The sequence below is a fragment of the Mizuhopecten yessoensis genome, unplaced genomic scaffold (assembly GCF_002113885.1).
Source record: "Mizuhopecten yessoensis strain PY_sf001 unplaced genomic scaffold, ASM211388v2 scaffold9685, whole genome shotgun sequence".
Classification (NCBI taxonomy): domain Eukaryota; kingdom Metazoa; phylum Mollusca; class Bivalvia; order Pectinida; family Pectinidae; genus Mizuhopecten; species Mizuhopecten yessoensis.
In genome coordinates, this window is record NW_018408171.1 from 1296590 (window position 1) to 1322361 (window position 25772).

A 25772-nucleotide genomic window follows, 5' to 3' on the forward strand; every position below is an offset into this window, starting at 1 on the left:
ATAACAATGTGACAATGAAAAACAACAATTTTGCGGCAACCGTAAGTGAACGTGACATCTGCCGGCATGGCGTCCTCGAATTTTTGCAGACAGCTTTTTCGGACATTGTCTGTTCTTAAATTTCGTGTTAATTCAAAAGCCATTAACAACTATCGGTTATATTTGAAAAATAGTGTTTCTAAATTGGTACCAGATAAACACGTCAACTACAACAAGGGTTGGCTAATAGCTGCAGGATTTCCAATAACATGGTCTCGAGCTGGGCATATGAAATTCGCATTTGGATCAGTATTGCCAACAGTCTCACTTCTATCCATTGCATTTTGTGATGACGGCTCGAATGACAACAATCGTAAGTCGTGATAGGTGTTATACTGGGTTTATGAGAAATGCAGGCAGAATTGAATGTCTGTTAGTGAGTATTGACTGCTATCGAAACCTCGTTATATTATTGCGTCAGCTCATTCCTCATTAACGATTAACGGGTGTATTGTCCACAAGGAACACCAGGTCGTGAAATCCTTCGACTTTTCAAGACTGTCTCTTATTTGCGAGATTCCGTTATACTCTAGGTTATGGTTGGATGCACTATACATTTACTTTCATTTTCCTATATAAATGTGTAATAGGACGAGGAAGTCATTAGTGGTAAAGATATAGTGTAGTCGAACCCGCTACCCTTGATTCTCCAGCCCGATGCTCTACCGCTGAGCCAAAGGGAAATTCCCTTCAGCTGACGCTTGTAAGGCAACCTAATCAATGCACATCTTTTACACTATTCCTCCCTTTTTTCAAAGCACCAACCCAGCGTGTGTAACTTATATATATATACAAGACGACACCAATGAATACTTCCTATTATGTTTATTAACAACGAATAATGATGATTTATGTACAAATGATAGAACGACAAGGCTAATAACAGACATAACAACTCTCACACTCAAAACAGTCGATAGGCAGTCATGATTTACATTTACATTTCTGCAAAAAGAGCATTAAACTAAAAGGTGCCTATACAGCAATGATATTTAAGCTATGCTATTGGATTGTTCAAATGAATGACCTAATACAGGTTTTCTAGGTTGTAGAGGTCAAAAGAAATTTAAAATTCTCACAAAGTTACTAAATATTTGAAGTGATGATATATGGCTTGTTTTTTGTGTGCATGTGCCACGAATAAACTGTATTTCATCTATGTCAAGTTCTAAGCTTGTGAATTTATTGATTTGATCAATATAAAAAGTTAGTATTGTATTCAGGCATATAATTAAGGTGTTTTGTTACAGTTCTAGGTGTCATTGTCATAGTCTAAGTGTCATTGAGTTCTGAATGATTTTTTCTTTCTAATTTCCAGAAAAGTTCCTCCTGGCTGTAAAACAAGGAAATGTAAGAGAAATTGAAAGGTAACAAATAACATGTATCATGAAAATAAAACTTTTTTAGAGAAACAACTGGTAATTCATACTAAGGATAAATTGAAGAAAATATTTCAGTTTCTGCTCCCTCTTACAAAAGGACTATTAAATGTTCAATGTATTTATTTCATTAATTTCAATTTACATTGTATATTAAAATATACATCTGTGAACAAGAAAACAAATTTGGTGAAAAGTGTAGCTCTATACTTGTTTATCGTGTAAAATTACAGAAGGAACATTGATGTTTCTGATGATGTTACTATGTTACTGATGATGTTACTATGTTACTGATGATGTTACTATGTTACTGATGATGTTACTATGTTACTGATGATGTTACTATGTTACTGATGATGTTACTATGTTACTGATGATGTGACTAATGATGTTACTGATGATGTTACTATGTTACTGATGATGTTACTATGTTACTGATGATGTTACTATGTTACTGATGATGTTACTATGTTACTGATGATGTGACTAATGATGTTACTGATGATGTTACTATGTTACTGATGATGTTACTATGTTACTGATGATGTTACTATGTTACTGATGATGTTACTATGTTACTGATGATGTGACTTATGATGTTACTGATGATGTTACTATGTTACTGATGATGTTACTATGTTACTGATGATGTTACTATGTTACTGATGATGTTACTAATGATGTTACTATGTTACTGATGATGTTACTATGTTACTGATGATGTTACTATGTTACTGATGATGTGACTAATGATGTTACTGATGATGTTACTATGTTACTGATGATGTTACTATGTTACTGATGATGTTACTGATGATGTTACTAATGATGTTACTATGTTACTGATGATGTTACTATGTTACTGATGATGTTACTATGTTACTGATGATGTGACTAATGATGTTACTGATGATGTTACTATGTTACTGATGATGTTACTATGTTACTGATGATGTTACTATGTTACTGATGATGTTACTATGTTACTGATGATGTGACTAATGATGTTACTGATGATGTTACTATGTTACTGATGATGTTACTATGTTACTGATGATGTTACTATGTTACTGATGATGTGACTAATGATGTTACTGATGATGTTACTATGTTACTGATGATGTTACTATGTTACTGATGATGTTACTATGTTACTGATGATGTGACTAATGATGTTACTGATGATGTTACTATGTTACTGATGATGTTACTATGTTACTGATGATGTTACTATGTTACTGATGATGTTACTATGTTACTGATGATGTGACTAATGATGTTACTGATGATGTTACTATGTTACTGATGATGTTACTATGTTACTGATGATGTTACTATGTTACTGATGATGTGACTAATGATGTTACTGATGATGTTACTATGTTACTGATGATGTTACTATGTTACTGATGATGTTACTATGTTACTGATGATGTGACTTATGATGTTACTGATGATGTTACTATGTTACTGATGATGTTACTATGTTACTGATGATGTGACTGATGATGTTACTAATGATGTTACTATGTTACTGATGATGTTACTATGTTACTGATGATGTTACTATGTTACTGATGATGTGACTAATGATGTTACTGATGATGTTACTATGTTACTGATGATGTTACTATGTTACTGATGATGTTACTAATGATGTTACTATGTTACTGATGATGTTACTATGTTACTGATGATGTTACTATGTTACTGATGATGTGACTAATGATGTTACTGATGATGTTACTATGTTACTGATGATGTTACTATGTTACTGATGATGTTACTATGTTACTGATGATGTTACTATGTTACTGATGATGTTACTATGTTACTGATGATGTGACTAATGATGTTACTGATGATGTTACGATGTTACTGATGATGTTACTATGTTACTGATGATGTTACTATGTTACTGATGATGTTACTATGTTACTGATGATGTTACTATGTTACTGATGATGTTACTATGTTACTGATGATGTTACTATGTTACTAATGATGTTACTATGTTACTGATGATGTTACTATGTTACTGATGATGTGACTAATGATGGTACTATGTTACTGATGATATGACTAATGATGTTACTATGTTACTGATGATGTTACTATGTTACTGATGATGTTACTGATGATGTTACTATGTTACTGATGATGTTTCTGATGATGTCACTAAATGATGTTACTGATGTTACTTTCTCATTTGTTTTCTTTGCTACTCATTTCCAGGTTATTGAAAACAGGTGTTGATGTAAATCAGAGGCATGAACTTGGATGGACAGCACTCCACGTAGCTGTTATAAATGGAAATCTCAGGTGAGATTTATTTATACGATGATATCTCCTTCAATAGGATGGAGCATTGTTTGGCTCAACAGACCAAAAGGTTGAAGTCAGCTCATGTCATGAATTAGCACCTCACCAGAAGATTTGTCCCCACTCAAAACCTTAGCTCCCTTGAACCAATCAAACTCAAACTTCCATGTCGGATACTTTAAGTTCAAAGCCACTACTAAGATGAATAGAAAACCCACTTTTTTTCAAACTTAATTGAATTACTTTGGTCAGTTCAGTTAACTTAAAACTTTATACAGGCCTTTTTTTACCCAGTTAACTTTAAACTTTATACAGGCCTTTTTCACCCAGTTAACTTAAAACTTTATACAGGCCTTTTTTACCCAGTTAACTTTAAACTTTATACAGGCCTTTTTCACCCAGTTAACTTTAAACTTTATACAGGCCTTTTTTACCCAGTTAACTTAAAACTTTATACAGGCCTTTTTTTACCCAGTTAACTTAAAACTTTATACAGGCCTTTTTTTACCCAGTTAACTTTAAACTTTATACAGGCCTTTTTCACCCAGTTAACTTAAAACTTTATACAGGCCTTTTTTACCCAGTTAACTTTAAACTTTATACAGGCCTTTTTCACCCAGTTAACTTTAAACTTTATACAGGCCTTTTTTACCCAGTTAACTTAAAACTTTATACAGGCCTTTTTTTACCCAGTTAACTTAAAACTTTATACAGGCCTTTTTTTACCCAGTTAACTTTAAACTTTATACAGGCCTTTTTCACCCAGTTAACTTAAAACTTTATACAGGCCTTTTTTACCCAGTTAACTTTAAACTTTATACAGGCCTTTTTCACCCAGTTAACTTTAAACTTTATACAGGCCTTTTTTACCCAGTTAACTTAAAACTTTATACAGGCCTTTTTTTACCCAGTTAACTTAAAACTTTATACAGGCCTTTTGTTACCCAGTTAACTTAAAACTTTATACAGGCCTTTTGTTACCCAGTTAACTTTAAACTTTATACAGGCCTTTTGTTACCCAGTTAACTTTAAACTTTATACAGGCCTTTTGTTACCCAGTTAACTTGTCTAGATGTTACAGGACCCCTTTGCACAACAAACTATTTAGAGATTTCATTGAAGGTTAAAAAGACAAAGTCACTGAAAATTGAAAGTCAGTTTCTACAGCTGCCTACATATATAAAAATTGTGGTAGTATTTTCAACTTTTGTGGAATGCTCCTTACAATATACTTCTGTCATACTCCAGAAATCACTCCAGAAATGACGTCACAATCAAATAGGAACAATCAATGTGACGTCACATCATTGTGAAGCGGACGCCATTTTCATCGTTTCATAGGCGGCCAAGTGCAAAATATTCGTTTCAGATCACAATTATACAGTTTACTTTGTAAAATATGAAAAAATGAATCTGTCATTCGTTTCCCTTAATTCATATTAGATTTATGATATGAAGGGAAACTTATGACAGATCCTCTATATATGTACTGGTAATTGTTGCTCAATGTAATACTATGGAAAGATCAACTTTCAGAGACCTGCTTTGTATATCAGTTGAGTTATGATCAAAGCATTTACATGATGTTGAGGAATATTTAATATCATTACAATCTTCAAAAATATGTTTCATATCATGTGAATATATCTTGATATAATTTTCTTGTTTTGAAATTTAGAATTGTAAAGTTACTACTGAAGGCTGGGGCAGACCCTAGCGCACGTGATGAATATACCAACCACGTTACAATAGCCAGGGAGAGGCGGTTCAACACAATGCATGGTAGGTGGTGATCACAGCAAGATGCTCGCCCTGTTCCAAGTATCTGATAGAAATGTTTTAGTGAAATTATTATAATATCATAAATTTTTAAAAAATCTTCTTTTTTCACAAGAACACCACATTAGCTGCTCTACTGCCTGGAGTCGGAGAAGTTGAGATTGATTTTATTATCTTGAATCAGCTGAGGTCCTAGACTAAGAGTAACATTGAATGAACATACATAATTGTTTACTTTTTTGTCAATAATTAAAAATGGAAACTATAAAATCAGAAAAGGAATTTTGTTTGTGTTTGATGTTGAAATTTCCTGTTAATGGCCTGAACTATGAAACTTCAAAATTGTTCATCAAGGAATATGTGAAAAAAAATCACATCTACAATTCTAGTAATATACATTACGGAATGTACATTGGAATACTGAAACTGAAAATAATATGTTGTCAGTCTTAATAGACTGTTTGTGAAAAATCTTGCTATACATTTTTTTGCTGAAATTTGTTGGTCACAGAGATAAATGAAGGGTTGAGAGATAGTAGTCATTGTTGGGGAAACAGGATAACTGACCCATTGTTCCATTGACCATTCAGTATAGAATACATTATTATTGATATTATATTGTATAATATTGCTTTTGTGGGATGAGGCGTTGTGACTGCCGATAGAAGCAGATTCATTCTATAGAAATAATTTTTTTTTTGATTGGTTTGATGTTGTTAACTTTTGAAGCAGTTATATTTGAATTCAAAGAAAACATAAATGAAGTTCTTGGAGAACCTAGAGGAATAGCATCTGTTAATATTGCTAACTTGCAGTTATATTTTATCAGAATACATGTAGTAATTAAGCATTGTTTCATCATGAGAACCCTGGTAACAAGTAGCTGTAGAGAACAACTAGTATGACAGTGGTTATGATTCAGTTATTTATCGACTTGGTGATTACTGAATTGTGTTGCAGTGTTGATGATACGAGAACAAGAGTTCAGTGACCGGCTCCACCAGAGGGCCTACTTCAAGGACTGTACACCCCTCCACTATGCTGTCCTCGTTGACGACGTTGACATTGTCAAGGAGCTCCTACAAGCAGGTAGATATTAATGTTTCTATCACCTTTACTCCCTGAGGTAGGTATCAATGTATCACCTTTACTCCCTGAGGTAGGTATCTATGTTTCTATCACCTTCACTCCCTGAGGTAGGTATCAATGTTTCTATCGCCTTTACTCCCTGAGGTAGGTATTAATGTATCACCTTTACTCCCTGAGGTAGGTATTAATGTTTCTATCACCTTTACTCCCTGACGTAGGTATCAATGGATCACCTTTACTCCCTGAGGGAGGTATCAATTTTTCTATCACCTTTACTCCCTGAGGTAGGTATTAATGTATCACCTTTACTCCCTGAGGTACGTATCTATGTTTCTATCACCTTTACTCCCTGAGGTAGGTATCAATGTTTCTATCACCTGTACTCCCTGAGGTAGGTATCAATGCTTCTATCACCTGTACTCTCTGAAGTTTACATTTAAATCAGTTTATATGATGAATGTTTTAACTAAAACACAGATGAATAACTTGCCCATCCTAATATAATACAAACAATTTATTCAGTCCTGACTTGTAGGACTCTTGTCATTGTATAGACAAGTTCCTTATTCTCTTGAGTACATGAAAAGAAGTTTGAAAATTTGTATTCAGATGTGAATAATGAGGTTTAAACTTCACAAAATACCTATGAAGTAAAAAAATAATTGTTTTTACATTAATTAATTTCATTCATACTTCTTGAATATGTTCATTTATACTACATGTATGATCTTCCTTATCATTTTCATATTTTTTTGGGTAGTCGCATAAAGAAAAACAAATTTGATCCTTCATTGTTATTTGTAACTAAAGGAAATATCTATTGCCTTTAATTCATAAATCCTTGGGACTTTTGAAATTTTGCGAAATTAAAATCCAATAAAAATAAGCAAGTATCATTCTAGCAAAACTTGAGATCCTGATCGAACTCCTACATGTTTCCTGGACCTAACACTTTTGAATTAAACAAGCTTTACTGTTTATTATTTCAATATATATTATTTTTATTCTTAATGTTAAGGTGCTGATCCAACATTGGAAAATGCAAATGGCCATACTCCTGTTGAATATGCCAAGAGCAGTTTGATGAAGAAGGCGATCCAGGAGGCAACAGAAAAGGTTATTTTCTTCACCTTGGCCTCAAATATGTAGCCATATAAAACAAAGTTATACAGTGGAACCCGCTTATTATGATATTCTATTTGCCAGAGAAAAATATCATAATAACAGATATATCATAATAACCGATCAAGCTGTTTTCGATCGTTTTTATGTTGTCTGAACCGGAAGTGAGATGCCCCATATTAATCAGTGGAAACATGGAAAAATATAAATACAAACTGATAAAGTAATAATTGAAATAATTTGTTCATTGTTATTTATATCAGCGTGTTGAAAAAATTTGAGAAGATTTTGTTTTGCCGTCGTAATGATCAGTATGTAAGTTCTACTTTCACTTTCAAATAACTTTGAGCATATTCCTAAGAACTATCTTAACACTTGTAGCTAACGGTATCGTAATGTTACAGTCATTAGTATAAAAGAAGTGATATAGATAGTACTGTAATAAGAAATCAATCTTACATCATGTGATCAATGATGTCAGGTGTTCATTTCTTCATTGACCTGGAATTTGATCTATAGCTGTCTTGATATTTTGATGTAGAATTATCTCAATGTTGATCAAGGTCAATATGAAATGTTTATGATAAGAATATTCCTAACACCAATTATCATTGGCTTGTGGCATACAAGACACGTTTAATACTTTTTACTTTAAACACTTCAAAACTACTTGTTGTAACATTATTGATCATTTTGAAATGATTCTATAACAAATTATTAACGTTGGATGAAAGGTTTAAAATATAAGTAATATTGATCAAGAACAAAACTTTTTCTATTAGATACATCCCTAACTTACAAGCACACATTTTGAATGGCTGGATTGACAAATAACAGTGTCCAATCAAACATCTCTGTGTTAGGCCAATTACAAATGACATCACAATCAAATAATGCTTTGTATTGTCACAAACTGATTGTTTCTTTGTTATTTTTTTTATTGTAAATGGTGTGTTATTAAAATATGATAAACTTTTATAACATATAAATGTATTGTATACAGGCAGCACCTATAAAGATTTTAAGCAGATTAATTTGGCATAGAATTTCTGTGACAATTCTTTATGATGGACTGTTATTTTCACTTTACCTTTTATAATGATTATCTGTACTGTTTTGTTTCCCACAGTTTAAAGTCATACAAGAACAGAAAGCAGCAGAAGAGAGAAGACAGTTTCCTCTGGAGCAGCGACTGAAGGAACACATCATTGGACAGGATGGTGCCATCAATACTGTGGCTGCTGGTGGGTATAACGGTAACACATCATTGTACAGGATGGTGCCATCAATACTGTGGCTGCTGGTGGGTATAACGGTAACACATCATCAGACAGGATGGTGCCATCAATATTGTGGCTGCTGGTGGGTATAATGGTAACACATCATCAGACAGGATGGTGCCATCAATACTGTGGCTGCTGGTGGGTATAACGGTAACACATCATCAGACAGGATGGTGCCATCAATACTGTGGCTACTGGTGGGTATAATGGTAACACATCATCAGACAGGATGGTGCCATCAATACTGTGGCTACTGGTGGGTATAATGGTAACACATCATCAGACAGGATGGTGCCATCAATACTGTGGCTACTGGTGGGTATAATGGTAACACATCATCAGACAGGATGGTGCCATCAATACTGTGGCTACTGGTGGGTATAATGGTAACACATCATCAGACAGGATGGTGCCATCAATACTGTGGCTACTGGTGGGTATAATGGTAACACATCATCAGACAGGATGGTGCCATCAATACTGTGGCTACTGGTGGGTATAATGGTAACACATCATCAGACAGGATGGTGCCATCAATACTGTGGCTACTGGTGGGTATAATGGTAACACATCATCAGACAGGATGGTGCCATCAATACTGTGGCTACTGGTGGGTATAATGGTAACACATCATCAGACAGGATGGTGCCATCAATACTGTGGCTACTGGTGGGTATAATGGTAACACATCATCAGACAGGATGGTGCCATCAATACTGTGGCTACTGGTGGGTATAATGGTAACACATCATCAGACAGGATGGTGCCATCAATACTGTGGCTACTGGTGGGTATAATGGTAACACATCATCAGACAGGATGGTGCCATCAATACTGTGGCTACTGGTGGGTATAATGGTAACACATCATCAGACAGGATGGTGCCATCAATACTGTGGCTACTGGTGGGTATAATGGTAACACATCATCAGACAGGATGGTGCCATCAATACTGTGGCTACTGGTGGGTATAATGGTAACACATCATCAGACAGGATGGTGCCATCAATACTGTGGCTACTGGTGGGTATAATGGTAACACATCATCAGACAGGATGGTGCCATCAATACTGTGGCTACTGGTGGGTATAATGGTAACACATCATCAGACAGGATGGTGCCATCAATACTGTGGCTACTGGTGGGTATAATGGTAACACATCATCAGACAGGATGGTGCCATCAATACTGTGGCTACTGGTGGGTATAATGGTAACACATCATCAGACAGGATGGTGCCATCAATACTGTGGCTACTGGTGGGTATAATGGTAACACATCATCAGACAGGATGGTGCCATCAATACTGTGGCTACTGGTGGGTATAATGGTAACACATCATCAGACAGGATGGTGCCATCAATACTGTGGCTACTGGTGGGTATAATGGTAACACATCATCAGACAGGATGGTGCCATCAATACTGTGGCTACTGGTGGGTATAATGGTAACACATCATCAGACAGGATGGTGCCATCAATACTGTGGCTACTGGTGGGTATAATGGTAACACATCATCAGACAGGATGGTGCCATCAATACTGTGGCTACTGGTGGGTATAATGGTAACACATCATCAGACAGGATGGTGCCATCAATACTGTGGCTACTGGTGGGTATAATGGTAACACATCATCAGACAGGATGGTGCCATCAATACTGTGGCTACTGGTGGGTATAATGGTAACACATCATCAGACAGGATGGTGCCATCAATACTGTGGCTACTGGTGGGTATAATGGTAACACATCATCAGACAGGATGGTGCCATCAATACTGTGGCTACTGGTGGGTATAATGGTAACACATCATCAGACAGGATGGTGCCATCAATACTGTGGCTACTGGTGGGTATAATGGTAACACATCATCAGACAGGATGGTGCCATCAATACTGTGGCTACTGGTGGGTATAATGGTAACACATCATCAGACAGGATGGTGCCATCAATACTGTGGCTACTGGTGGGTATAATGGTAACACATCATCAGACAGGATGGTGCCATCAATACTGTGGCTACTGGTGGGTATAATGGTAACACATCATTGGACAGGATGGTGCCATCAATACTGTGGCTACTGGTGGGTATAATGGTAACACATCATCAGACAGGATGGTGCCATCAATACTGTGGCTACTGGTGGGTATAATGGTAACACATCATTGGACAGGATGGTGCCATCAATACTGTGGCTACTGGTGGGTATAATGGTAACACATCATCAGACAGGATGGTGCCATCAATACTGTGGCTACTGGTGGGTATAATGGTAACACATCATTGGACAGGATGGTGCCATCAATACTGTGGCTACTGGTGGGTATAATGGTAACACATCATCAGACAGGATGGTGCCATCAATACTGTGGCTACTGGTGGGTATAATGGTAACACATCATTGGACAGGATGGTGCCATCAATACTGTGGCTACTGGTGGGTATAATGGTAACACATCATCAGACAGGATGGTGCCATCAATACTGTGGCTACTGGTGGGTATAATGGTAACACATCATTGGACAGGATGGTGCCATCAATACTGTGGCTACTGGTGGGTATAATGGTAACACATCATCAGACAGGATGGTGCCATCAATACTGTGGCTACTGGTGGGTATAATGGTAACACATCATTGGACAGGATGGTGCCATCAATACTGTGGCTACTGGTGGGTATAATGGTAACACATCATCAGACAGGATGGTGCCATCAATACTGTGGCTACTGGTGGGTATAATGGTAACACATCATTGGACAGGATGGTGCCATCAATACTGTGGCTACTGGTGGGTATAATGGTAACACATCATCAGACAGGATGGTGCCATCAATACTGTGGCTACTGGTGGGTATAATGGTAACACATCATTGGACAGGATGGTGCCATCAATACTGTGGCTACTGGTGGGTATAATGGTAACACATCATCAGACAGGATGGTGCCATCAATACTGTGGCTACTGGTGGGTATAATGGTAACACATCATCAGACAGGATGGTGCCATCAATACTGTGGCTACTGGTGGGTATAATGGTAACACATCATCAGACAGGATGGTGCCATCAATACTGTGGCTACTGGTGGGTATAATGGTAACACATCATCAGACAGGATGGTGCCATCAATACTGTGGCTACTGGTGGGTATAATGGTAACACATCATCAGACAGGATGGTGCCATCAATACTGTGGCTACTGGTGGGTATAATGGTAACACATCATCAGACAGGATGGTGCCATCAATACTGTGGCTACTGGTGGGTATAATGGTAACACATCATCAGACAGGATGGTGCCATCAATACTGTGGCTACTGGTGGGTATAATGGTAACACATCATCAGACAGGATGGTGCCATCAATACTGTGGCTACTGGTGGGTATAATGGTAACACATCATCAGACAGGATGGTGCCATCAATACTGTGGCTACTGGTGGGTATAATGGTAACACATCATCAGACAGGATGGTGCCATCAATACTGTGGCTACTGGTGGGTATAATGGTAACACATCATCAGACAGGATGGTGCCATCAATACTGTGGCTACTGGTGGGTATAATGGTAACACATCATCAGACAGGATGGTGCCATCAATACTGTGGCTACTGGTGGGTATAATGGTAACACATCATCAGACAGGATGGTGCCATCAATACTGTGGCTACTGGTGGGTATAATGGTAACACATCATCAGACAGGATGGTGCCATCAATACTGTGGCTACTGGTGGGTATAATGGTAACACATCATCAGACAGGATGGTGCCATCAATACTGTGGCTACTGGTGGGTATAATGGTAACACATCATCAGACAGGATGGTGCCATCAATACTGTGGCTACTGGTGGGTATAATGGTAACACATCATCAGACAGGATGGTGCCATCAATACTGTGGCTACTGGTGGGTATAATGGTAACACATCATCAGACAGGATGGTGCCATCAATACTGTGGCTACTGGTGGGTATAATGGTAACACATCATCAGACAGGATGGTGCCATCAATACTGTGGCTACTGGTGGGTATAATGGTAACACATCATTGGACAGGATGGTGCCATCAATACTGTGGCTACTGGTGGGTATAATGGTAACACATCATCAGACAGGATGGTGCCATCAATACTGTGGCTACTGGTGGGTATAATGGTAACACATCATCAGACAGGATGGTGCCATCAATACTGTGGCTACTGGTGGGTATAATGGTAACACATCATCAGACAGGATGGTGCCATCAATACTGTGGCTACTGGTGGGTATAATGGTAACACATCATTGGACAGGATGGTGCCATCAATACTGTGGCTACTGGTGGGTATAATGGTAACACATCATCAGACAGGATGGTGCCATCAATACTGTGGCTACTGGTGGGTATAATGGTAACACATCATCAGACAGGATGGTGCCATCAATACTGTGGCTACTGGTGGGTATAATGGTAACACATCATTGGACAGGATGGTGCCATCAATACTGTGGCTACTGGTGGGTATAATGGTAACACATCATCAGACAGGATGGTGCCATCAATACTGTGGCTACTGGTGGGTATAATGGTAACACATCATCAGACAGGATGGTGCCATCAATACTGTGGCTACTGGTGGGTATAATGGTAACACATCATCAGACAGGATGGTGCCATCAATACTGTGGCTACTGGTGGGTATAATGGTAACACATCATCAGACAGGATGGTGCCATCAATACTGTGGCTACTGGTGGGTATAATGGTAACACATCATTGGACAGGATGGTGCCATCAATACTGTGGCTACTGGTGGGTATAATGGTAACACATCATCAGACAGGATGGTGCCATCAATACTGTGGCTACTGGTGGGTATAATGGTAACACATCATTGGACAGGATGGTGCCATCAATACTGTGGCTACTGGTGGGTATAATGGTAACACATCATCAGACAGGATGGTGCCATCAATACTGTGGCTACTGGTGGGTATAATGGTAACACATCATCAGACAGGATGGTGCCATCAATACTGTGGCTACTGGTGGGTATAATGGTAACACATCATTGGACAGGATGGTGCCATCAATACTGTGGCTACTGGTGGGTATAATGGTAACACATCATCAGACAGGATGGTGCCATCAATACTGTGGCTACTGGTGGGTATAATGGTAACACATCATCAGACAGGGTGGTGCCATCAATACTGTGGCTACTGGTGGGTATAATGGTAACACATCATCAGACAGGGTGGTGCCATCAATACTGTGGCTACTGGTGGGTATAATGGTAACACATCATCAGACAGGGTGGTGCCATCAATACTGTGGCTACTGGTGGGTATAATGGTAACACATCATCAGACAGGGTGGTGCCATCAATACTGTGGCTACTGGTGGGTATAATGGTAACACATCATCAGACAGGGTGGTGCCATCAATACTGTGGCTACTGGTGGGTATAATGGTAACACATCATCAGACAGGGTGGTGCCATCAATACTGTGGCTGTTGGTGGGTATAATGGTAACACATCATTGTACAGGATGGTGCCATCAATACTGTGGCTACTGGTGGGTATAACAGTACTGGTGTTACATGAAATGTTAGCATCATGACTGAATCACCAAACAAGCAAGTAAATTGTGCATAAATCATGCTAGTTCTATTTTGTAGCAAACATTTTGAGATAGATACTGATTTGTGATCATACAGAATTGTGTTTTTGGATGTATACATTATCATTGTACATGTAATTACCTTCCACAGCTATCAGAAGAAAGGAGAACGGCTGGTACGATGAGGACCATCCTCTGGTGTTTCTATTCATGGGATCTTCAGGAATAGGTAAAACTAGTAATAAATATTTATAACGATTTACAAAATGGATTTTTATAAACTATAAGTATTGTTATCTCAACTTCTTCTGTACATGATTTTTAGCATGACCAACATATAATACATATAGCACTCTGGGGTCCAGAGAGACACGACCAACATATAATACATATAGCACTCTCGGGTCCAGAGAGACATGACCAACATATAATACATATAGCACTCTGGGGTCCAGAGAGGCACTACCAACATATAATACATATAGCACTCTCGGGTCCAGAGAGACATGACCAACATATAATACATATAGCTCTCTCGGGTCCAGAGAGACATGACCAACATCTAATACATATAGCACTCTGGGGTCCAGAAAGACACGACCAACATATAATACATATAGCCCTCTGGGGTCCAGAGAGACACGACCAACATATAATACATATAGCACTCTGGGGTCCAGAGAGGTAATTACATTGACATCATTTGGCATCAACGATACTGAACAGATCATACATAGAAATATCTGAAATCTGTCTAGGAGTATGCAGTCATAGGAGTCATTTAGACTGGAAAGATGATAATTCTATAGCGCACTCCTAGACATTTCAACTTACTTGCATAATGGTTTATTCAGGAATATGAGGATTTTATATTCACATGTTTGTAGTACTTTTTAATTCAAAAGTATAAAATGTGCTGAAATATTTTTACCACACAAATAATTGAATTTACAATCTGCTGTGCCAGAAAAAAAATCATACTTAAAATGACTTCTATGTTATAAATAAGACTTCATGCAATCATGTTTACTTCTGAAAGTCATGTAATAACCAAGACATTTTTTACAGGTAAAACCGAATTAGCTAAACAGTGTGCCAGGTATCTACATAAGGATGTGAAAAAGGTTTGTACACTTATTTCTCTTCATTTACCTCTAAGAAATTTCACCTACACTTATGTATGCAAATGATATTTGTTTTTCCACAAGATATTTTATCATATGAATTAAAAATACTCACACTATTTTGAGTTAGTACCTGTTCACAAACATTGACTTATCTACATCCAGATACCATACTAGTCAACTGTTCAAAGTGTTTAAAAGAGAGAAACTCTGTCACAGATCTGAAAACATTTTAAAAGGAGTTTATATATAAAACACGATCACCTTTATTTGACAATCATAACATATAAAGTTCCATAGTCAATCATTCATTACATGTGATGGATTTGACTCAAAAGTATGATAAAGGTTGTCTTCATAACTGAATATACCTTGTAATGGTAAGCTAGAAGCATGTAAAGTTTAAATTCAGTGAACATTATTTGATTTTGTAATGCTACAATCTTTGATGTTAGGGTCTGTATTTTTACTGAAGTTAATAACTCATTTATAATTTTCCATATGTCCTATACCAGTATGTATGATATGTCTATTGGCAAACTTCTACTTTTACCTATACAGAATGTTACCTATTTAGACACTTCTCATAATCCATACTTACCAACCTGAAGAAAATGTTTAGAAATTACCTACTTAGAGTTTTACCTATATAGTTTTACCTGTGTAGAGTTTACCTATATATAGTTTTACCTGTATAGAGATTTACCCCTGTAGAGTTTTACCTGTAGAGAGTTTTACCTACATAGAGTTTTACCTACACAGAGTTTTACCTGTATATATATATAGTTTTACCTACATAGAGTTTTACCTGTATATAGTTTTACCTATGAAGAGTTTTACCTACATAGAGTTTTACCTGTATATAGTTTTACCTACTTAGAGTTTTACCTGTATATTGTTTTACCTACATAGAGTTTTACCTGTATATCGTTTTACCTACATAGAGTTTTACCTGTATATAGTTTTACCTATGAAGAGTTTTACCTGTATATAGTTTCACCTACATAGAGTTTTACCTGTATATAGTTTTACCTATGAAGAGTTTTACCTACATAGACTTTTACCTGTATAGAGTTTTACCTACATAGAGTTTTACCCATGAAGAGTTTTACCTACATAGTTTAACCTGAATATAGTTTTACCTACATAGTTTTAGCTACATAGAGTTTTACCTGTATAGAGTTTTACCTACATAGAGTTTTACCTGTATATTGTTTACCTGAATATAGTTTTACCTACATAGTTTTAGCTACATAGAGTTTTACCTGTATATAGTTTTACCTACATAGAGTTTTACCTGTATATTGTTTTACCTACATAGAGTTTTACGTGTATATAGTTTCACCTACATAGAGTTTTACCTATGAAGAGTTTTACCAACATAGACTTTTACCTGTATAGAGTTTTACCTACATAGACTTTTACCTGTATAGAGTTTTACCTGTAGAGGGATTATAATATGTCCTCCTCTACTGTACAGGGCTTCATAAGGATAGACATGTCAGAGTACCAGGAGAAACACGAGGTAAGACAACTTGATCCTACACTGGAACCTTGTTTCTCATGATTTAGTTTTTAGCTCACCTGGCACGAAGTGCCAAGTGAGCTTGTGCCATGGCGTCCGGCGTCCGGCGTCCGGCCGTCCATCCGGCGTCAATATTTTACTTTAAACGACTTCTTCTTAATAACCGAAAGGCCTAGGGTGTCTATATTTTGCCAGAAGCAAACTGGGATGAAGGGCTACAAAGTTTGTTAAAATTAATGACCTTGACCCATTTTCAAGGTCACAGAGGTCAAATATGTTAAAAACTTTAAACAACTTCTTCTGAATAACCAAAGTGCCTAGGGTGATGATATTTAGTCAGTAGCACACTAGGATCAAGGGCTACTATGTTTGTTAGAGTGAATGACTTTGACTTATATTCAAGGTCACGGGGTCAAATTTGTTTAAATCTTTAAACGCCCTCTTCTGAATAACCATGGGTCCCAGGATGTTGATACTTTGCAAGTTGCATCCTGAGATGAAAGGCTATAAAATTTGTTCAACATAATGACTTAATCAATCACAGGGGTGAAATGTTTTAAAAAAAATTAACAGGTTCTTTTGAATGAATTTTAATCATAAATACTGATATTTTGCCTGTAGCTTATTTTAGATCACTTTTAATGTTACAAGTGTGAGATGTATACCAGGTGAGCGATGCAGGCCAATTGGGCCTCTTGTTAGGGGATTTCAATCAAACGGTAATCATAAGTATATAAATGTATAGAAAATAATTTTCTGGATTTCTAAATTCTTGGTTCATGCGACTCAACTGATTGTTATGAAATTAGATATTTTGCAAGAACATGGGATATAATTACATTTGCTAGAATGACAAATTTTGGTGTTGAGCATAAGTTTAGTTCAGTTTACTTACCCCCAATCCAGTGAAGGTAAATACAAAAAATATCAAAGGTTGGATAATCAGAGGGCAAAAGCTGCATTACATGTATTAGGAATCGGAGTGTCTTATTGGTGAACTTCAACTAGGTTGGGATGTTATTTTATAAAGAATATCTGATAACAATAAATTTCAATAAATTCTGAACTTTGAACCCCCGTGGCCTTGAACCCGTGGTTGACTGTGTGATTGTTTATGACCCACAGGTTGCTAAGTTTATCGGCTCGCCTCCTGGTTATGTAGGACATGAAGAGGGTGGACAGCTCACCAAGAGACTGACGGAAAGTCCAACAGCTGTTGTCTTGTTCGATGAGGTGGACAAGGCACACCCCGATATACTGACCATCATGCTTCAGCTGTTTGACGAGGTTAGTGAGGGACGTTCAATTGTTTCTTAGGATGGTAGGACCATATCAATTGAGAATATTGCTTATAAGTGCTAAATTAAAAAGAATATATACAGGTAACTATATTCACCCTTTTATTAACATGGCATCAGCTTCTAGTTGTATCTCATATAAGGGTGAATATCTAGTTAGAAAAAAATTGTAGAATCAAATGTGTTTCCCGTCTATTGAAGGGTCGCCTCACAGATGGCAAGGGGAAGACCATTGATTGTAAGGATGCCATCTTTATTATGACATCCAACCTTGCCAGCGAAGAGATAGCTAACCACGCCCTTCACCTAAGACAGGAAGCATCTGAGTTGTCCAAGCACAAACATGTGGGAAAACTGGGTGGGTGTCGCATTTCACACTGCATTGTCCTTAATAGCTTATCATAACAGGAAAAACAATCAAAATAATTGTTATATCTAGTTATATATCTACAAGAAATTTTAATGTTCATAAAACTCTGATCTAGCTCCAACATAACGGTGCTATGAAAAAAACCCCTCTAAATTCAGTAATTATCTGATTGTCTTATTTTAGTATTTTTATTGAAAAATTGGCATACACCCGAGTTTAAGTTGCTTTTTCCTTGCTCAGAGGACCTGGAGGCTACTGAGAGGATCACCATATCTAGGAGGTTTAAAGACATTGTTGTACGTCCGATCCTAAAGGTAATGTTACACGTAGATATTGTGTAGTGAGGAATTGATCAAGTTTCCACAGCAGTTCTACTGACAATAAATAGACACTACAGTCAAAAGATAATGTTAGAACTATAATAATCACTTGTTATATGAACCTGAAGTTTCTCATTTGTGAAACTGTTAGCATACAATGTTGTTGGTCAAGGAGCAATCCTTTATATGGAAGAAGACTTGTTTTCCTTTCAGAGAGCCTTCAGAAGAGATGAGTTCCTTGGAAGGATAAATGAAGTGGTTTATTTTTTACCATTTTCGAGATCTGAGCTAAGTAAACTTGTGACCAAGGAGCTGGAATTTTGGTCAGAACAAGCTAAAACGAAACATAACATCAAACTAATCTGGGACCATAGTGTGGTTGATGTCCTGGCTGAAGGCTATGATGTCCATTACGGGGCCAGGTCAATTAAATATGAGGTAAGTTTACAGGTGTCTAGAGGTAAATCTCATTGTCATCTGAAACTGTTTTGTATGAGGTAAATCCACTAGTACGGGGCCAGGTCAATTAAATATGAGGTAAGATTACAGGTGTCTAGAGGTAAATCTCATTGTCATCTGAAACTGTTTGGTATGAGGTAAATCCACTAGTACGGAGCCAGGTCAATTAATTACGAGGTAAGTTCATCTACAGGAGGCTAGAGGTAAATCTGTCATTGTCATCTAAAACTGTTAAGTACGAGTTAAGTCCACTACGGAACCAGGTCAATTAGTAATACAAGAAATTGTCAATGATCACTGCAAGTCCAGGTCAATTATACACACTATAGTGAACACTAATCGTCATCTGTGTTTGTAAAATATGTCAGGATATATAATACAGTGATTTCTTTTTGATTTACAACTAAAACACCTGCTATACAACACTGACACAATACCTAAGCTCTTGTGATCCCCTGTATACAGAGTTATGGGCCTTTGATATGACGTGATAGGAACGTTTCACACTCTGTACTGGCAGGATGGTATACGCCTTACTTGGTTTTGCTAGCACATGCTTATTTTGCTGAAGTTCAACCCATAATCCGATTATCAAATACTGTCAAAGGGAAAATTGATCAGTTTGAGCAAGTTTCGCGAGGCTAATATTTCATCCGAAATTAATCAATAATTCTGTTATTTCATTACTCAAATTTTGTATTTAAGCAATCTGGAATGTTTTTAAGAAGGGTTCTATCCATAAATAGTTAGAAAAGTTATTGTTTTTATTGTACCTCAGATTCAAATTTACTGAAGGTTTATTTTCAATGAAGTTGAATGTTTTTCACCTTCTATTGTTGATTTTAATGTGATTAAAGACAAAATTGACAGTTTCTAATTATAAAGCAACCTGTTTGTTTTTGTTGAGGTTGAGAGGAGGGTGGTGTCCCAGCTAGCTATGGCACATGAGAGGCAGCTGATAAACAAAGGCTGTGTTATTAACATTTCTGCCGTCAATGCACCAGACATGACCAAGTCTGGTAGCACAGTGCCATCGTCCGACGGAAGCAAGGAAGTGGCCACTATAAAACTACAACTTCTAAAGCAGGGCAGGAAAAATGAATATGTGGATATAAACTTACAGGATAGCAGTAATCCTTTTACTACAGAATATAAATAGTCTTCAATAGAAATATTTAACTATCAATATTACAAAGGGTCTACTGCTGATCGATTGGCGCTTGCTACCAGTTCAAGTCCGACTGTGGATATGTATGTAGCATGCATCTGTTAACTGGCCTCAGAATGGCTGTTTAAATATATGCATTTCCTTGCCTGCAAATATTCTCACTTTAGTGATATTGATCAAAAGGAGTTACCATAGTTACATCTTCAGTCAATCCCAAAAAACAGGAGTTTGACGCAAATTAGTGACCATATTAGATCTGAATTTGGTGTATTCTTGTGTTGATAGAAAATGTTTGTTATTAGTACATAGCATACAATACCTAGAGTACACTTATTACAAGTACACAAAGTGATAACTACCCCAGTACAATACCTAGAGTACACTTATTACAAGTACACAAAGTGATAACTACCCCAGTACAATACCTAGAGTACACTTATTACAAGTACACAAAGTGATAACTACCCCAGTACAATACCTAGAGTACACTTATTACAAGTACACAAAGTGATAACTACCCCAGTACAATACCTAGAGTACACTTATTACAAGTACACAAAGTGATAACTACCCCAGTACAATACCTAGAGTACACTTATTACAAGTACACAAAGTGATAACTACCCCAGTACAATACCTAGAGTACACTTATTACAAGTACACAAAGTGATAACTACCCCAGTACAATACCTAGAGTACACTTATTACAAGTACACAAAGTGATAACTACCCCAGTACAATACCTAGAGTACACTTATTACAAGTACACAAAGTGATAACTACCCCAGTACAATACCTAGAGTACACTTATTACAAGTACACAAAGTGATAACTACCCCAGTACAATACCTAGAGTACACTTATTACAAGTACACAAAGTGATAACTACCCCAGTACAATACCTAGAGTACACTTATTACAAGTACACAAAGTGATAACTACCCCAGTACAATACCTAGAGTACACTTATTACAAGTACACAAAGTGATAACTACCCCAGTACAATACCTAGAGTACACTTATTACAAGTACACAAAGTGATAACTACCCCAGTACAATACCTAGAGTACACTTATTACAAGTACACAAAGTGATAACTACCCCAGTACAATACCTAGAGTACACTTATTACAAGTACACAAAGTGATAACTACCCCAGTACAATACCTAGAGTACACTTATTACAAGTACACAAAGTGATAACTACCCCAGTACAATACCTAGAGTACACTTATTACAAGTACACAAAGTGATAACTACCCCAGTACAATACCTAGAGTACACTTATTACAAGTACACAAAGTGATAACTACCCCAGTACAATACCTAGAGTACACTTATTACAAGTACACAAAGTGATAACTACCCCAGTACAATACCTAGAGTACACTTATTACAAGTACACAAAGTGATAACTACCCCAGTACAATACCTAGAGTACACTTATTACAAGTACACAAAGTGATAACTACCCCAGTACAATACCTAGAGTACACTTATTACAAGTACACAAAGTGATAACTACCCCAGTACAATACCTAGAGTACACTTATTACAAGTACACAAAGTGATAACTACCCCAGTACAATACCTAGAGTACACTTATTACAAGTACACAAAGTGATAACTACCCCAGTACAATACCTAGAGTACACTTATTACAAGTACACAAAGTGATAACTACCCCAGTACAATACCTAGAGTACACTTATTACAAGTACACAAAGTGATAACTACCCCAGTACAATACCTAGAGTACACTTATTACAAGTACACAAAGTGATAACTACCCCAGTACAATACCTAGAGTACACTTATTACAAGTACACAAAGTGATTACTAACCCAGTACAGTACCTAGAGTACACTTATTACAAGTACACAAAGTGATACCTACCCCAGTACAATACCTACAGTACACTTATTACAAGTACACAAAGTGATAACTACCCTAGTACAATACCTAGAGTACACAAAGTGATAACTACCCCAGTACAATACCTAGAGTACACTTATTACAAGTACACAAAGTGATACCTACCCCAGTACAATACCTAGAGTACACTTATTACAAGTACACAAAGTGATAACTACCCCAGTACAATACCTACAAGTGTAACCTGCAGGCTGTCGTCCATCCAACTACTGACCATGCTCGACGTTGCTGAACTAGTGAGTGGGTCCCCAGGTTATACTGTATCACTGGTAAAGCTAACTTGCTTTAAGGCAGTATTTCCCCCTCATATTCCTTAGCTGTTACACAAGTACACTATAGTGATAAGTAGTGTATTCATACACAACCTATAATACACTTTTACAAGTGCGTTAGGTGATAACTAGTGGCTAAGTAATTAAGGCGTCTGTCATTCTGCTGCCACTAACTAGCCCTTCACCACTGGGTCGCAGGTTTGAGGCCGACATGAGCAGTCACCAGATACTGGCCGTCGATCTGTACAAACATACCAAACCAAATGATAATACAATATCTATAGTACACCTTTACAAGTACACTTGTGATAACTAGTCTAGTCATACAGTATCTATAGTACACCTTTACAACTACACTTGTGATAACTAGTGGAGTCATACAGTATCTATAGTACACCTTTACAACTACACTTGTGATAACTAGTCTAGTCATACAGTATCTATAGTACACCTTTACAACTACACTTGTGATAACTAGTCTAGTCATACAGTATCTATAGTACACCTTTACAAGTACACTTGGGATAACTAGTGTAGTCATACAGTATCTATAGTCCACCTTACAAGTACACTTGTGATAACTAGTGTAGTCATTCAGTATCTATAGTACACTTTTACAAGTACACTTGTGATAACTAGTGTAGTCATACAATATGTATAGCACACCTTGACAAGTACACTTGTGATAACTAGTGTAGTCATACAGTATCTATTGTACACCTTTACAACTACACTTGTGATAACTAGTCTAGTCATACAGTATCTATAGTACACCTTTACAACTACACTTGTGATAACTAGTCTAGTCATACAGTATCTATAGTACACCTTTACAACTACACTTGTGATAACTAGTCTAGTCATACAGTATCTATAGTACACCTTTACAAGTACACTTGGGATAACTAGTGTAGTCATACAGTATCTATAGTCCACCTTACAAGTACACTTGTGATAACTAGTGTAGTCATGCAGTATCTATTGTACACCTTTACAACTACACTTGTGATAACTAGTCTAGTCATACAGTATCTATAGTACACCTTTACAAGTACACTTGTGATCACTAGTGTAGTCATACAGTATCTATAGTACACCTAATATCTATAGTACACCTTTACAAGTACACTTGGGATAACTAGTGTAGTCATACAGTATCTATAGTACCCCTTACAAGTACACTTGTGATAACTAGTGTAGTCATACAGTATCTATAGTACACCTTTACAAGTACACTTGTGATAACTGGAGGATGGCACCCTCCAAACATCGTTGTATACTAAACCTACTGATGCACATCTGTACCTACACTACAATTCATGTCATCTGAAACACCAAATCCGGAGTATACCATTCAGCCAAGCTCTCAGAATCCGTCGTATTTGTAGTACCCTGTCCGAATATGACAAACACTGTAGTGACCTACGCGGCTTTTTCAGAGCCCGTGGGTATCCTAATCACCTGTTATCTCAAGCCATCAACAAAGCACGAGACATCCCTAGAATGCAGTTACTGAGCCCTGACAAGGCCGCTTGTCCTCCGAAAATCCCATTCATCGTCACATACAACCCGGCCAACCCTCCGCTCAAGAACATTATAGATCGGCACATAGGCCTTTTAACCCAACCACACTTGGACAATCCCTTGTCGCTACACCGAATCACCGTAGCTCACCGCAGAGCCCCTTGTCTCAAAGACTTACTTGTCCGAGCGGCCATCAAACGGTCTTCCAGCAAACCTGGTTGCCGCCCTTGCGGTAAACCATGCCAGACCTGTCCGTACATTTTGGACACACGAATTTTTAACAGTAATGTTACCAAAGAAGCTTTCAATATCCATCAGAGTCTCAACTGTAAATCCACCAGCGCTATTTATCTACTCCAATGCCTAAAATGCAACATACAATACGTTGGACAAACCTCCAACACTATACGCCAGAGAATGTATGGTCACTTTGCTGACATACGTAACGCCAACCGATACAAACCCGTGTCCCGCCACTTCACGTCAGACAATCACAACATTGATGACGTCAAAATCATTGTTATCACCACAACAACGGCCAACGTCAACATCCGTCTCAGAACGGAGGAAACGTGGATAGACACTTTAAAAATTTTAGAACCATCCGGCCTTAATATCCAACATGGCTAAAACGAAAACAACAGCACGTAAGTTACTACCGCCTACCGTCTGTATACCGAAGGCTAATCTACACTGTCCATACTGCTCAACAACGGTTGGGAATTTGTCTGCATTGCGCAGACACATCAACTACAAACACACTGCCAACCCGGTTAGACATCACTGCAATATTTGCTTCAAATCATACTTCATACAGTATCTATAGTACACATTTACAAGTACACTTGTGATAACTAGAGTAGTCATACAGTATCTATTGTACCCCTTTACAACTACACTTGTGATAACTAGAGTAGTCATACAATATCTATAGTACACCTTTACAACTACACTTGTGGTAACTAGTGTATTCATACAGTATCTATAGTACACATTTACAAGTACACTTGTGATGACTAGTGTAGTAATACAATATCTATAGTACACCTTTACAACTACACTTGTGGTAACTAGTGTATTCATACAGTATCTATAGTACACCTTTAGAAGTACACTTGTGATTTACACCTTAGCTTCATTTTTCTCGATGTAA

General features: G+C 37.2%; 1 protein-coding gene across 1 annotated transcript; it reads left to right on the forward strand.

The window, feature by feature from the left end:
* The first annotated feature begins 56 nt into the window (after positions 1-56).
* LOC110458675 (caseinolytic peptidase B protein homolog) lies at positions 57-20879 on the forward strand. Its single transcript, XM_021510516.1, has 15 exons — positions 57-352; positions 1358-1406; positions 3654-3740; positions 5419-5522; positions 6480-6608; positions 7627-7724; positions 8860-8974; positions 14776-14853; positions 15693-15748; positions 17229-17273; positions 18399-18560; positions 18773-18929; positions 19182-19255; positions 19475-19699; positions 20628-20879. The coding sequence occupies exons 1-15, from the start codon at positions 67-69 to the stop codon at positions 20877-20879; spliced, it is 1917 nt and encodes a 638-aa protein (XP_021366191.1). The 5' UTR covers positions 57-66.
* Positions 20880-25772: the final 4893 nt, after the last annotated feature.

What these genes read in the sequence shown, in the direction of transcription:
- LOC110458675 (XM_021510516.1), top strand. Translation starts at nt 67, where the DNA reads ATGGCGTCCTCGAATTTTTGCAGACAGCTTTTTCGGACATTGTCTGTT. An exon ending in GTTATAAATGGAAATCTCAG is followed by an intron (nt 3,741 to 5,418) that starts GTGAGATTTATT and finishes TTTGAAATTTAG; the next exon opens with AATTGTAAAGTTACTACTGA. An exon ending in TGCTTCAGCTGTTTGACGAG is followed by an intron (nt 18,561 to 18,772) that starts GTTAGTGAGGGA and finishes CGTCTATTGAAG; the next exon opens with GGTCGCCTCACAGATGGCAA.